Source organism: Lolium rigidum, chromosome 5 (assembly GCF_022539505.1).
Source record: "Lolium rigidum isolate FL_2022 chromosome 5, APGP_CSIRO_Lrig_0.1, whole genome shotgun sequence".
NCBI lineage: Eukaryota > Viridiplantae > Streptophyta > Magnoliopsida > Poales > Poaceae > Lolium > Lolium rigidum.
The window spans coordinates 268011672-268027164 of NC_061512.1; the positions used below are offsets into that span (position 1 = coordinate 268011672).

General features: G+C 45.6%; 3 protein-coding genes across 4 annotated transcripts; 1 reads left to right on the top strand and 2 right to left on the bottom strand.

Annotated features, from left to right (window-relative positions):
- Positions 1–270: 270 nt before the first annotated feature.
- Positions 271–696, bottom strand: LOC124654193 (putative ripening-related protein 7). Its single transcript, XM_047193214.1, has one exon. The coding sequence runs from the start codon at positions 694–696 to the stop codon at positions 271–273; it is 426 nt and encodes a 141-aa protein (XP_047049170.1).
- Positions 697–4869: 4173 nt separating this feature from the next.
- LOC124657657 lies at positions 4870–11133 on the top strand. Its single transcript, XM_047196172.1, has 3 exons — positions 4870–4951; positions 5072–5231; positions 9908–11133. The coding sequence occupies exons 2-3, from the start codon at positions 5084–5086 to the stop codon at positions 11131–11133; spliced, it is 1374 nt and encodes a 457-aa protein (XP_047052128.1). The 5' UTR covers positions 4870–4951; positions 5072–5083.
- A 1686-nt stretch (positions 11134–12819) lies between these two features.
- LOC124654897 (E3 ubiquitin-protein ligase RGLG1-like) lies at positions 12820–15025 on the bottom strand. Of its 2 annotated transcripts, XM_047193870.1 has the most exons (9): positions 14785–15025; positions 14596–14680; positions 14358–14507; positions 14162–14275; positions 13991–14088; positions 13773–13873; positions 13441–13543; positions 13228–13352; positions 12820–13123 (listed from the first exon to the last, which is right to left on the bottom strand). In XM_047193870.1, the coding sequence occupies exons 1-9, from the start codon at positions 14914–14916 to the stop codon at positions 13075–13077; spliced, it is 957 nt and encodes a 318-aa protein (XP_047049826.1). In that variant the 5' UTR covers positions 14917–15025; the 3' UTR covers positions 12820–13074. The 2 variants fall into 2 exon arrangements, with proteins under 2 accessions (XP_047049826.1, XP_047049827.1); XM_047193871.1 differs by lacking the exon at positions 12820–13123 and having other exon boundaries at positions 13221–13352.
- Between the last annotated feature and the right edge of the window lie 468 nt (positions 15026–15493).

The window sequence follows — 15493 nt, forward strand, 5'->3', positions numbered from 1 at the left end:
GGGAATTCTTGTTTTTTTTATCGAAAAAAAGACGCATACATTGATCTATGCAGAAGTCGAGGCTACCATGTCCATTTCGAAAAACATTCCCAGATAGGTATGGGTTGCTCACAGGGAACTGGATTACACTGACTTAACAGGCTTACACACTTTCAAATAAGTAGATTATATGTGAGCATTCATCTTGCATGTACGCATTTGCTTTATTCAGGTTCTCCGTGGCGCCGTGCTGGATCGATACGGGAAAGTAGCCACACCATGCTGCAAGGTTCAGTTGACGTCCGACCAGCTGATGCTCACCTCGCCGACGCTGGGGTCAAGATTGAAGTTACGCCAGATGTGGGCGGACGCGCCCACCTCGCCGTCGCAGTCGCCGCACTCGTCCACGACCGTGGCGCTGATGTGAAGGTTGGCAGAGTCCTGGATGCGGATCAGCTTGCCGCACCGCGCACCGCCGTCGAACCACTCGGATGACAGGGAAACTATGAATTCCTCGTCGCTGTGGTACTGGCCGTCGCACGCCGCCGGCCCGCCGCCCCCCTCGCCCTCCTGGAAGCCATTCACCGTCATCGTTGCCGGGACGTTGACGAGAAACGAGGTCCCTGGAGTAGTGTGGGGCCGGCAGACGGCGCACGACACCTGCAGAAAGACAAGGATGCCGGCGAAAAGTAGCGCGACCTTGGTGGAGTTCGCCATGGTAATTAAGCTTCTGCTTGCCCTCTGTGTGTGTGTGTGTGTGTTTTTTGTGGTATCTCAAGGTTGCTGGTGGAGGAGTTTATGTAGGCGCGCGCTGCAGCCTCAAGACAAAGTGGGGGACGTACTTACGCATGACCATGCCGCCCTAGTGTTACCCGCCGCCCAATTAAGCTGCTGACAGGTAAAATCTTTGTGTATTGCTTCGTCGTCTTAGTCCTTCGTGACTCTTTACCCGTTTTATCATTCTTTATTTTTTTCGAAATGGGGAATGAAATCCCGGCTTCTGCATCATGATGATGCACACGGCCTTTTATTAAAAGTATAAGAGTACATAGTTAAAACAACTCAGGCATCGCCTAGAATTGATACAAGAATCAACCAGCGAAAGAAAACTAAAACAGAGGGACTACACATCATTGTATCCGTCTATTGTGCCACCAGCCAGCCAGGCACAAGATATCCTGAGCGACCATCTGGAGCCGAGGGCATCCAGTAACCATAGCATCCCGCTGTCCCTCCGGTGAAAGGAGAGCCACAACTGGACCCAATGTGACACCATATGGGTAACCTGCAAAAAGTGAAATGAAGACTTTTTGTTAAAAATAATATCATTCCTTGTCTTCCAGATAGACCAACATAAGGCAGAAACCCCAATACGGATGAAGGCCTTAGATTGTCTATCAACTCCTTTTAACCAATTACCAAACATATTGGTAATATTGGTTGAAGGTGGGAGCGCAAAAGTAAAATTAATCATACGCCAAAGAATTTTAGCTAAAGGACAAGTGATGAACAAGTGCTCAATAGTTTCCTGCTCACCACAAAAAACACATTTTGTACACCCATTCCACCTTCTTTTGGCTAAATTGTCTTTAGTAAGTAAAACTTTATTGCTTAAGATCCACATAAATATTTTTATCTTTAGGGGAACTTTAACTTTCCAAAGATACTTTCGCAGAAAAGGGGTATGGTCATTTATAAGATCCTCGTACATAGATTTTACTGTAAATACGCCGTTTGTTGTCAATTTCCAAACAAACTGATCCTTCTCATCCGATAAATTAATCCTTATAAGTCGTCGGCATAACTGCAACCATAAAGACCATTTGTTTCCCATTAACAGTCTTCTGAAACCGATATTCAGAGGCGTTTGGGCTAACACATGAGCTACTGTTACATTCTTGTGATGCACAATGTTATATAAGGATGGATATTGTTGAGTTAATGGTGTACTACCTAACCAGGTATATTCCCAGAAACGTATATTGGTACCATTACCTACATGTAGAACTCCTCTACTAAAAAAATCGTCCTTAACCTTCATTCTTTATTGTTGATTGAACTTCTATTTTTTCATGGTAACTTATTGTGTTTAACTGTGTGATCCCTATATAAGACACATCCTTAAAATTTCGTTGGTCAAGAACTTAGAAATTTGACTATGATTTGTACTCATAATATATCAATAAAGCTTAAATAAATATATATGAAAGAAAAGAGATTTGCAAAACGAATGCAACGATACCATTAATATTTTGAAACCATATACATCCTCCGTCCCAAAATCTGTTGCGTACAAGTTTTAGTTAAAATCAAACTTACTAAAGTTGCACCAACTATATAGCAAACAACATATTATCAATGATACGAAAATGTAGATAATAGGAAATATATTTCACCATGATTCTAATAATATTAATTTCATACTATAAAAGTTGGTATATTTTGTTATATAATTGGTCAAACTTTATAAATTTTAACTTTCACTTAAAATTATGTGCAACATAAATTAGGACGGAGTCAAAGTTGTGTTTCAAGTACTATCAGAAAAAAATCATACACAATATTTTGGAAGGGTGGATATAGTTTTGCCCCAATAAAGTTCAATTTATTTATCATAGTTAACGTTATGTAAAACTACAGTGTGTGATGGAAACAAATTACGACTATAGTAACATAAGATATATGGTTTTGCTAATTACAAATCACCTGAGAATTAAATATATCTTAGTCGACACTAAACCGTTTGATAGCATTGTGATTCATGCTATTTTGTGAGTTATACATGGGTTGTAGCTGAGGTTTCCCTGTCCACCTTCTTTTGTGACATAAATGTCTCTAGTTGCTAATTATAAGTGGCACGAGAGTTAATAAATCCTAGTCGACCTCTGAATCATTTGATTGCATCGTGATTCATGTTATCTTGTGAATTGCACATGAGTATGCAACTAAGATTTTACCAGTTGCAAGTTGCACATGGATTGTAGCTAAAATTTCTTCAGCTACAACTAAAGAAAAATATTCACACCATCAAATTTGTTTCGTGATTCATGTGGATATATGAGTTAGACTGTAACTAAGGATTCAGCAACGTCACCCTACTGAAATTTAGTTAAATCTAAGTCGACCGAGATCTAAGCATGCTTTAAGATATAATGAATTTTTAATGTGCATGTCGTGCTCATGTGAACATTATTACAACGAGCAACTATCTACAAAATGTATGACTTCAATGAACAAAAAGATACAACTATCGAAACCTTTTTCTTTAACTTGTGCCGAACACTTTCTCATGTAAACAATATTTAATCCTGACGTGAACACTCCCTCAAGTAATATGTATCAGATGGCGTATCTGAAATTTCTCTTGAAATTTGTTTTGCAACGGTTGGGCCAGACTTAATATGGCCCATCAGGGCCCTCTTTGCTGGCCTGTTCTGGGCTCATATCTGATGCATTTTGCATCAATTAGGACGTGTTGGTTTAAATATATCAAAAAGAAAGAAATGGAAAAGCTAAAAAATGAAGTAGTAAATAAAAATAATGGAATAGAGAAATAAAAAATGAAAGACAACGGGAAAGAAATATGAAAAAAAGGAGAGAAAACGTGGAAATAAATTTCCATGTTTGATCATGCTATGTGTTCTAGAGAATGTGTTACAAAATTTTAATGGTATTTAGCAAAAAAATCAATTGTACGGTATGTTTTAGCAAACATCTTATCTTTATTATCTTTTCCTCCCTCTTGCTAACCCCGTACACAACACAGAGAAATAGCATCCCGGTGCGATTGAGGTTGCCATGGTGGAGGTTATGGGGCAGCCGGAGGCTAGGCGATGTCCCCTCCTAGATCGAGCCTAGCCAGAGAGGTTAACGACACGTCCGGCCGCAGCGTGATAGCGAGGACGAGGATGGACCGAGAAGAGGCGGCAGCACTGACGAAGGCTGGCCGCGGGAGGCGGGAGATGGACGGGCGGGCTAGTTCCGGTGGGTGTGGTTTCGTGACCAGATGCGAGCAGGGAGGAGCAATCGGAGTTGCGAAGATAACACTGTTTACGGTCAAGTGAGTGAGGACCATTAGATGTATAACTGACGGCTGCAAAACAAAAGTGACTAGAATACTACCGTGAGCTTAATTAATTCTCTAAATGTACGATACTACTATATAATACTACCAATTGTAACTGTCTTACACCGCAACAGTAATGTTCGTTCAGACATGCTCCACCCCGTCCTTTCGTTAGCAGCCCATTGAGATGTTGCTAGCTGAACACAACAGATTTTTTAGTTTAGTGCCGGTTTTGTGTCTAGGGGTCAGTCAGTCCTACAAGATTACCTGCTACTTTTGTCACACATGATTATACTACAAGCATACTATGGGGGTTTCATGCTTACGTGATCAAGATGACTATGTTTCTGTTGGACTGGTGCGCTGGATTTGTCGGATTATGTGCTTTGTTTTGCTTGATGGCTTGTGCGATTAGCTTTTGACATAGAGCTAATTAATGTACCCTGGTATTTGCTTGGTAGCGACAAGAAAGCATCCGGGAAGCTTGCTTGTCACCCGCCAATATCTCATCTTCCCACACGTCCATGTCACACATGCTAGAAACATAGAAGATATTGTAAGTGCTGATGGCGCATATGCATGTCCATCCCACTTCCAATCATATCTTAGGACATACACCATACAGGCGAATTATGATACAATCCTCGTCCTCGTAACTCTGTGTATGATTTTTATAGTTATATAAGTAACACATCCTACGTAACTCGATAGCCGGCAGCAACGAAGCATCCTGGAAGCATCCCTGCCCAAGAACTCTATTTATAACCTGCCCCGCCCCTCCCCTCTGCCACATCTCCTTATCTTCACACCCAAACCAGAGTTTCAGATTTGCAAATCGTTGCAGTTCACTGTCTGATCCATATTCTTCTTCCTACCCAATTGGCAGAAAGGCGCGTCTAGGACAAGGTGATATTGATACTCATGTTTTCTTTGGGATTTATCATGACTAACAGTAATCACACTCTGAGACATGCTCTCTTTCTCTAACATGTTCAACCAATCAAATTGTTTTCTGTTTTTGTGCAGGGAAGACATAGAATGGCAGAGATGGTGGGATCAGCGGTTGTGCAGGAGGTTGTTAGTGGAGCCTTCTCATTCATGCGCAATACCCATGAGGAGATGGTCTCCCAGAGTCACCTCATCGAGAGACTGAAGTGGGCGCATTTGGAACTCGAGTTTGCGTTGGAGAGAAAGTTTAGTTTAGGGTTTTCGGGGTAGTGCTGCTACCCCTCAGGATCTTTATTATATAATACAAAGTACAAGGTTACAATAGGCAGGACTCTCGTATACTAGACGTATACGGATCCGTTTCCAACACTCCCCCTCAATCTGAACTACTACTATTACATACAAGATTCAGATTGGACCGGAAACGCTCTAACATCTGCCTAGTAGCTAGCTTAGTAAATACATCAGCTAGTTGATCACTCGTCGAGATAAACCTAACATCAAGCATCCCAGAAGCAACACGCTCTCGCACAAAGTGGAAATCTATCTCAATGTGCTTCGTCCTAGCGTGGAAGACTGGGTTTGCCGTCAGGTAAGTAGCCCCTAAGTTATCACACCACAAGATGGCGGTACGCTGTTGAGGTACTCTTAGTTCCTTCAAAACAGACTCTATCCACATAGCTTCTGCAACTCCATTACCCAAAGCTTTATATTCTGCCTCAGTACTAGACCTGGAAACAGTAGGCTGTTTCTTGGCACTCCATGAAATCAGATTTGGACCAACAAAAACAGCGAACCCACTAGTGGAACGGCGGTCATCAATGTCTCCTGCCCAATCAGCATCTGTAAAAATGCTAACACCAGTGAGCTTGGACTTACGTATTCGCAGTCCTGTATCAAGCGTCCCTTTGATATATCGCAATATGCGTTTCACAGCTTCCCAATGTAAATCGGTTGGCTGAGACAAGAACTGACACACCTTATTCACAGCAAAAGATAAATCAGGACGAGTAAGCGTCAAGTACTGCAACCCGCCAACAATGCTGCGATATCTGGTAGAATCTTCAGTCCCCAATACAGTACCAGTCTCTCGACCAAGTCGATCCGTGGCATCCATAGGCGTTGAAGTAGCGCGACAATTCTCCATACTCACTCGATGAAGAAGATCCAAAGCATACTTCCGCTGAGTGAGAACCATCCCCCCTGAATTGTAAGACGCCTCAAGTCCAAGAAAATACGCCAGAGGACCAAGATCCTTAATAGGAAAACTAGCAGACAGCTGCCGAACCAATTTATCAACCGCAGCAGGTGTAGAACCAGCAATCACAATATCATCAACATAGACCAGCATGTAAATCTGAACTCCATGCCGAGAAAATATGAAGAGAGATGTATCAGCCTTCGATGAAACAAAACCAAGCTGAAGAAGCCGACCACTTAGCCGGGCATACCAGGCACGAGGAGACTGCTTGAGGCCATAAAGAGCTCGCTGAAGCTTGCACACATGAGAGGGATACCGAGCATCCTCAAATCCAGGAGGCTGTTGCATATACACATCCTCAGACAGGTAACCATGCAAGAATGCATTACTGACATCAACCTGCCTCAGCGTCCAACCATGAGAAACAGCAAGAGACAACACTAAACGGACCGTGGCAGGCTTCACAACAGGACTAAAGGTGTCTCCATAATCAATACCATGCTGTTGAGTAAAACCACGAGCAACCAGTCGAGCTTTATATTTATCAACTGAGCCATCCGGACGTTGTTTGGTTTTGAACACCCACTTGCTGCCAACAATATTGACTCCCGGAGGTCGAGGTACCAACTTCCAGGTATTAGTGTGACAGAGAGCAGCAAACTCGTCAGACATAGCGTTACGCCAAGCGGGTTCACGAAGAGCAGCAATGTGGGAGACTGGAGTCGCAAAGAAAGCACGTCGAGATGGATCATACCGGACTGTACCATCCGTATATTCTTTCAGACGTCGCGTAGCATCCCGAGTACGTGTCACCATGGGATGCGCAGAAGGCACATACGTCGGCGCAGTGGTCGAAGGCGCAGTGGTCGAAGCATCAGCATGCGATGACGGAACCGAGCTCGGTTCATCGGCCGGCCGGGCCGAAGACGGCCCATCAACAGGAGGCGACGAAGCAGCGTGGGGATCCGTGCCACCATGCACGTCAAGCGCCCCGCTGCCATGCACGTCGATCGCCGATGCGTCAAGAACGTCGGTCGCCAACGGAGGAACCTGCACATCACGATCACCAACACTTGCGGAAGGATTAGTAGCCAAATATGTTAGGTCATAATTTCGCACTGGAGTACTAGTAGCCGGTTCAGAAGCTGGAAAAGTAATAGCGTCAGCTAGTGTGGACACATCGACTGTAACACCGGGGGTAGCAAAAGGAAAGACAGACTCATCGAAAACAACATCTCGAGAGATATAAATCCGCCCGGTAGACCGGTCGAGACATTTGTAGCCTTTATGCATAGGACTGTAACCAAGGAAAACACACATCTTGGACCGAAACTCAAGTTTGTGGGTGTTATACTTACGAAGACTAGGCCAACAAGCACAGCCGAAAATACGAAGAAAATCATAATTCGGCTGAATATGAAGAAGACGCTGAATAGGAGTATCCTGGCGAAGCACCGGAGTAGGCATGCGATTTATGAGATAGCACGCGGTAAGAAAGGCTTCATCCCAATAGTACAATGGGAGAGATGAATGAGCTAGCAAGGCAAGACCAGTTTCAACCAAGTGACAATGTTTGCGCTCGGCAATACCATTCTGTTGGGAGGTGTGTGGACAGGAAACACGGTGAGAGATACCGGTGTGCTGAAAATAGCTATGCAACCGGTGATATTCACCACCCCAATCAGATTGAACGGCACGAATCTTAGTGTTCAAAAGACGCTCAACATGGGCTTGAAAGGCGTAAAATACCTGCTCAACATCTGACTTATGCTTGAGAAGATATATCCAACAGAAACGAGAGTAGTCATCGATAAAACTCACATAATACTTGTACCCCCCAGAGGAAGCACGAGCAGGGCCCCAAACATCGGAATGAATTAATTCAAGAGGCTCGGTAGAAACACGAGAAGAAGCACTATATGATAACCGATGACTTTTACCACGTTGACAAGCATCACAAACTAGAGTTGAATTGTCCGAAGGAGAACACAAAAGACCGTTTTGCCTAACAATGGAACTAACGACATTATTTGTAGGGTGACCGAGACGCTGGTGCCAATGGGACGACGTGATCTTGACTCACGGATCCAGACACGACGAGCTGAAGAAGACAGAGGCTCGTCCGAGCGGAAGAGGATAGAGGCCATCCTTGCTTCTACCGCGAAGCAGAACCCTCCTCGTGGCCTTGTCCTTAACAAGGAAAAAGAATTTGTGAAATTCAATAAAGATATTGTTATCTGAAACAAGGCGTTTAACCGACAAGAGATGCTCGACTAATATTTGGAACATGGAGGATATTTTTCAAGCGAAGGGAAGAACCGGCTATAGTAGAGTGTCCAATGTGCGAAATAGACAAACCTGAACCATTCGCTACTTGAACTTGATCCTTGCCATTATAAGGGGCTCGAACATGAAGACGCTCGAGATCGCTAGTCGGATGATCGGTTGCGCCGAGTCCATCACCCGGTGTCCCGAGTCGGTGTTGGAGGAGGTCGACGCCGAATTACCGAACGAGAGTTGGGATAGTAGTCCTGGTCGAAACGCGCTGGCGACAGTCTTGGGCCTCATGGCCCCAGTTTTTACAAATCTGGCACTTGGGGCGCCAGCGACGGCGACCATTGTTGCCGTTGTAGCCTCCTCCTCCTCCGCCGCCATTGTTACGGCGACGATCCTGGCCGCCCTGACCCTGCTGCTGCTGCTGCGGGTATCCGCCCGATGGGCGGCCTCCAGATGGGCGACCGGTATCCTGCATGTCCGGACGACTTCCAGAGTTGGGAGCGTTGAACCGCATCGTGGAGTTGGCCGACGAGGTCCACTCGTTTTCGGCCTGCTGCGAGAGCTGCAGCGCTTCAAAGTTCAGCACCATGGAGTAGAAGTTGGCTGCGGTCACCGGAGTGGTGACAACGTTAAGCGACGCCGCAATCGGGTTGAAGTCTCTTCCCAAGCCGGTGAGCATGTAGTCAATGATCTCATCATCACGAAGCGGAGATCCAGCGGCGGTCATGGCGTCGGCCAAAGCCCTCGCCTTGTGCATGTACTCGCTGGCAGTCATGTCACCCTTCCTCAGCGCCTGGAGCTGGACTCGGATGTGCCGCACACCTGCGCGGCTCTGGGCTGAGAACATTGCGTGGATCGAACTCCACACCGCAGCGGCCGTCGAACAGCCGAGGAGTTGGCTCGCGATCTCCTCCGTCATGGAAGAGAGGAGCACGCCTTGGACCTTCTGGTCCTGTGTCCACCACGTCGCGTACGCGGGGTTAGGCACAGCCCTAGCAGCATCACCCGTCCCCTCGGTGATGGTCTGGGCTGGAGCGGCGGCCGTCCCGTCGAGGAAGCCATGAAGGGAGGCGCCGGAGAGATTGGTGAGGGAGAGCGCTCGCCAGAGGGCAAAGTTGCCTCGATCAAGGCGGATCGCGATCGGAGTGATCGCAGAAGGAGCAACGACAGCCGGGGGTGAGACGATGGGCCCTAGGGCAGTGGAGGCCATAGCGGAAGTAGTCGTCATCGCCATGGGAGAGGCGACGGTGGAGGCGATATCGATCTCGGTGATATCGATCTCGGCTGCGGCGGCTGTTTGGCTCTGATACCAAGTTTAGTTTAGGGTTTTCGGGGTAGTGCTGCTACCCCTCAGGATCTTTATTATATAATACAAAGTACAAGGTTACAATAGGCAGGACTCTCGTATACTAGACGTATACGGATCCGTTTCCAACAGAGAACACAGAGGATGCCCATGATAGAGGTGTCTTTGCTGAAAATGAGGATGATGATCAAGCAGGCCTTTGAGGAGAGCCGTGATTTACTCTACAAGCAGCAAACACTGCCGGTTAATCTTGAAGAAGGAGGCACAGAGCAAGGGGTAACACTCGCCCCCTCTTTACCTAACAGGATTATGCATGCTGTCAAGCCTTTCTTTGGCACTGAAAAGGGCTCAATCAGCGGATCCTGTGTTAGAAGATTTGAGATGTTTGCGCAGAAGACCGACAAGTTTGTCAGAGACGTAGAGTCTGGCTGTTCCCTTGCTCCCTATAGGTTCTCCTATCCTATCATCGCACAACTTCTTGAAGGCAAATATCTGCGCCATGAAATGGTAAGCGGAAGCCAAACCCGTAGGATTTCAATATTTGCATGTTGTCTCGAAGATTATGGTGTAGTGGGAATTGTAAATTTAGATTTCCAAGATCTCAAGACACCAACAAAATGTTTTCGCCTAAGTTTGATGCTACGGCTATCAGAAAGCACGGACATAGTTGGGATTTCCACTAAATGTTTGCAGTCACTTGGGCCACAGTTCAAATCTCTGGCTGATGTTGCATCTGGAGAACTCACTGGAATATCCACACAAGTCAGTATGATTACACCGGGACCAGCTTTTCGGGAGTTTGTGTTCAACATGATTAACAATGCCATTAGAAGTTTCCGTCAAGAACCATTATGCTGCATAGGCGACGGGTTTCAGGCTTCTGCTAAGAACATGCTCTCGTCCCAATTAACAGAGGGCTTTCCAGAACAAGTTAGCTATTTGAGGTTTGACTGCTTTATTTCAGCCGCTGAGTACAGCTCGCAGACCTCAACCGTTGAAAGGAACAGAAACACCATAAAGGCCTGGCCAGTTCCACAACTGTCAGTTACCTTCCGACCTCATGACTTGTCTCCAACGGTGGATGGAAAAGGTTGTACTTACGTATTGACAGCCGGGGGAGAATACCGCGGGCCTTTAAATTTCTTATTAGAACTTTCAGAGGTGGCAGAGTTTGTACCATTGCTAGCAGTTAATTTTTTCAATCTTGAACCTGAGCGGACAGAATTTGTGATGATCTGGTGCTCGGCACATGGTAATGCAACGTTTACTGTTTCGAAGCCAATCACTGAAGTAAAACGTGCGCCCAAAGTAGGCGACGGGTCCAAGACCAGGAGAGTATCTAAGAGAAAGCGGTAGAAGTTCAGACTTCAGAGTAGAGATCACCTCTATGCTTAGCCTACAAGTAGTGCTACTTTTAGCGTGGCCTGTTAAAATGTGCTTGATATCTAGTACCTGTTGCGGTCGTACTGCTATGGCGTGTGAGTTGTAATATACACGCACTCTGCTCTTCTCTTTCTTTTCTGAAGCACCCTTGTACGCTCTAGTGTTCTTGCTAAATGGATAAAGCAATTGAACCATCTTATGTTTTGTATCAGGCAAATTGCTACTATGAGTTTTCATTTTCACAGTTTATAGATACAGTTGTATATGTCTTGTAGTATTACTGATCCAAGCATCGCTAGTCTGACAGAGATACCAGTTGACGGGGGATCAGCAGCAGCATAATGTGATCACACGGTGTCTTGATTCCCCTGTTTCTGATCACACCCTGTCGGCTCTAGAGATGCCGCTCCATTCCAAGGGATGAGTCATTCAGATGATCAGATCAGATGAGATGCAGCTACCGTAGCAATAGAGTGCGTGTGCTGGAGCAGAGTGAGCATACCGGACTCCCCCGTTCTGGGTTGCACGCAATTGTGTAGTACAGTATTAGATTTGCATGCAACCCGTGGAAGAAGAATCCCACGACACTGGGAGGCAAGATTACTAACGTTGGCCAGCTACTTTATCTGTTTTTTTTTTCATTTGCGGTCGATATTCGAATTTCTTGCTGAGCAATCAACAAAAAATTCGACATCCAACTTTTTCTTACTTCGATTGGGAAAACAAAGGCAAACTTGCGTGTTTTTTTGTCAGTACTACTCCGTGGTGCTTCATAGAGAGTTGAGTAGCAAGCACACGCAGACAGAAAGCCAGGATAAAACGGTTCTATGAATAAAACACTTGTGTCAGATCACAACGAACATCCTGGGCATCTTAAGTTCTTCCGTGTATCTAGAACATCCACCGGCCGCCACTGTTCTCTGCACGGCCTTCGCCGCGCCCAGGTAGCCTCCTCTTCTCTTTTCTCCCAGGTTCAGTATCAGACAGCTGGGCGGTTTCAGGACTACATGTATAACCTGGTTGTTTGAACATTTCGGCACAGCTTGTATAGTCCGATGGTAGCTTTATCCAGTTTGGGGTGTAAATTCGACCCATTGATTTCAATATCAACAGCGGATTTATGTTTCTTTTTGTTTCAGCGCTGCAAATAAGGTTTGGATTAGAAATTTGTGGCATAGGAGATCCATATTGTATAATTGTTTTGAATTGTTTCCATAGCTTTAACAAAATTTTAGGTGTCCCATTGTCCCAAACCTCGGAGTAACTGATATGTCTCTAGTATATAAAGCTTTCTTTCTTTCTTTTTCTGTGGTCAAAGTACAAGCTTTCAAAATTTCAGCTAGCAGTCGACAATTTCGACATATATCCGTTGCATATTTGGGTTGGCACACTGCTCGGTGTTCACTGCAATTCAGAAAAAAAAATTTCTTTTGGTCAGTGGTACACCGAGGTGCACATAGATCAGCGAAGCAGCTGGCCTGAGTTGAGTAGCACACGCATGCAGACAGAAATCCAGGATAAAATAGTTCTGTGAATGAAACAATTCTGTCCGATCAGAATGTACATCTAGGACATCTTCAGTTATTCACTGTAACTGAAACACCTTCCAGTTCCACACTTCTACAAGCATGAAACAATCGACAAAATTGTCTACGGAGATAAAAAACCAAACTAATAAATAAATTTAAATATTCCATTTTGCTACAAGGAAGAGTGTAGAGGGCCTCCACTGACTGTAAGGGGGTTCAGAGAGGCCTGACGGACTCAAATGTTACTATAAACAATAGGACACTAAAAGGTTGTCCAAGGTAAGGTTAATCTGATTTGTTCAAGGTGACCAGATGCCTCTGAACCATCTCTATTCTTGGCCTCCACTGTGATCATGTCATATCCACGCGACAATCAGTGGCCGGATCAGGGAGGAGGAAGAGGCCTCCTTGCAGGCGCCCTCGCAGCGAGCTCCCTGAAGATCAAGCAAAACAACGCAAAAAAAAAAAAAAGGAATCAACCTTGAGAACCAACAGAAACCTTCTATGCTACGTCTCTCTGAATATTGCTAGCTAGTACCTGATCCGCTGGCTGATTATTGCCGCGAACTGCCCCGGGATCTTCTTCAGTGCCTCAAATGTGAACTGCTCCTCCTTCTCGGCGTGCGACATCTCTGCCGACATTATCTTGGTGAAATCCACAAACTGCAGTGAAGTGGAGACTGAGTTGATTTAGCAGATGGCATGAGCATATCCTCTTACAGACACAATTAACTATGCTACTACATCATACCTGGAAATTATCGAACTGGAGTTGGATGTCATGGATTTGCATCAGATCGTCATCCCATGGCCCATCACCTACCCCGACAAGGACAATGGATAGAGGGAAATGACTGCAAACAAACAAACAAAGGATACATCACAAAGAATTTGAGGGGAGTTTTACGATCAGAGGGAAATGACTGCAAGCAAACACAGACCAATGAATCATTTCCCAAAGTATTTGATTATGGACTATTTGCGTCAAACTGTAATAATAATCTAAATAAACAATTTTTTAACTTCCTTTTGTATAAACTAGATCAGTTTTAGCCTTTGGCTGTTACCACCAGTATTATTTACCTGGCATTTATGAGGGCTTGAAGCGTCCTTTCCTCTATGTAGTTCTCTGATCTTGATTCTTCCAGGTTGCTCGCACAATGTGCACAGGAACATCTTGGAACCTAGAGTTAATTACATGAGCAACACAATCACGGAAATTAGTAAGGAAATTCTTGGAGAGTTCATGTCAGAAAAGGTATGAAAGTTGTAAAATCCACATGAAAATAGCCGTTAATCACCTGCCCGTCAGTGATTATCAGCAGGATGTGGTACTGATGCCTAGACTCTTCAACAATCCCCATTGCAGCTTCAATAATCGGAGCCAAAGACGTCGGGCCTGAATCAGAAATCATTTATGAACCACGGCACTAATGAGACTAATTTTTTCAGAAGTTGGTGACAAATGGTACCAGATAGCCGCACGCCTGCAGCGATCTCTCTGTATCTCTGAAGGACCTCCTGGATGCCAAGGCACGCCCTCCCATCCCTGTAGAAGCTGAACACGTCCTGGTCGTGCGTCGACACTGGTGGCAAGTAAATTCACCACCAGTTGAGAGACCATTCAGCAAGAAGAAATGGTTTGAAAGGACTTCAGAGACTCCTTACTGTCCCCGAACCCGAAGCAGGGGATCTTGTTGTCTTCGTCGAAAGCCGAAAGCCTGTCCCCGACGATGCCGATGGCTTGCTCGTAGGGGTTCAGGGAGGAGGCGCCGAGGTCGAGGTGGTGCAGACTTCTACCGCCGAAGCAGTGCTTCCCTGTGAATCCAACCGAACTGCTCTAGTCATCCATGCCTCTGTGTGAAGGAGCTAAAGTTCAGACAGTAGGAGAGTAAGTGAAGAGTACCCGTCCACTCGTTGCTCTTGGTGAAATCCACGCCGATGATGAGGTTGGAGGACTCGAGCCCGACCCGCTGAAGAGCCGCCTTGACCTGCCACGATCCATCGATGCCGGAAGTATTAGATTCTGACTCTCCGTGGGATAAAAACGTGCAATGGATAACGGACTGCAACTGGACAAGGTACACTGTTTTACCTGATCCAAGGTGTCGTAAGCTTGCTCTGTTCCTCTGCTTCCTCTATGTGGCCCTTCTGCTTCGTGTTTCTTGGGGAACACCTTCCAGGTGAAGACGGCGCAGAAGAGCAGCAGGAAAGCCGAGAGGATCATCCTGGGAACACCTCCGGCGGTAGCGCTGCAGTCGCGAAGCGAGCTCGGTGTGCCGTCCGTCAGTTGCAAAGCAAGAACAGACGGACAATGTGTGTGAGGAGATCGAGCCTTGAGGGTGAAGAAGAGCTGCTTGCACGCCCCCACTCCTCTTAAGCTTGAGACGAGGAGAGGAGGAGAAGTGGCTCAAGCTAAGTGGGAAGTTTCCAGGGAATGAAACAAAGAAAAACAGTAGAAAACAGAGGACGCGTAGAGGATATCGGTGAAGACGCTGAAAGGAGTAGGAGGAACCGACCAGCGGAACAGAGAGATGCTGTGGCCATGGACAAGGTGAAATTTCCAGACAAGTGCATCGCCAAAGGATGATCTTAATTTATATGTGTTACCTAAAAAATGGACACAAAGAAATTGAATTGTTGAAGATTGAGCCATACCTGATCGAAGAAGCTTCCTCAGATTGTGGTTGCTGTGGAAGAATCTTTGCCCTCCAGCATCAGCTCACCACTATCTTTGTGCTCGTATAAACACCATGATGCTCACACATAATCTGGAATTATATGATTAAACAAGTAAGTAAGAG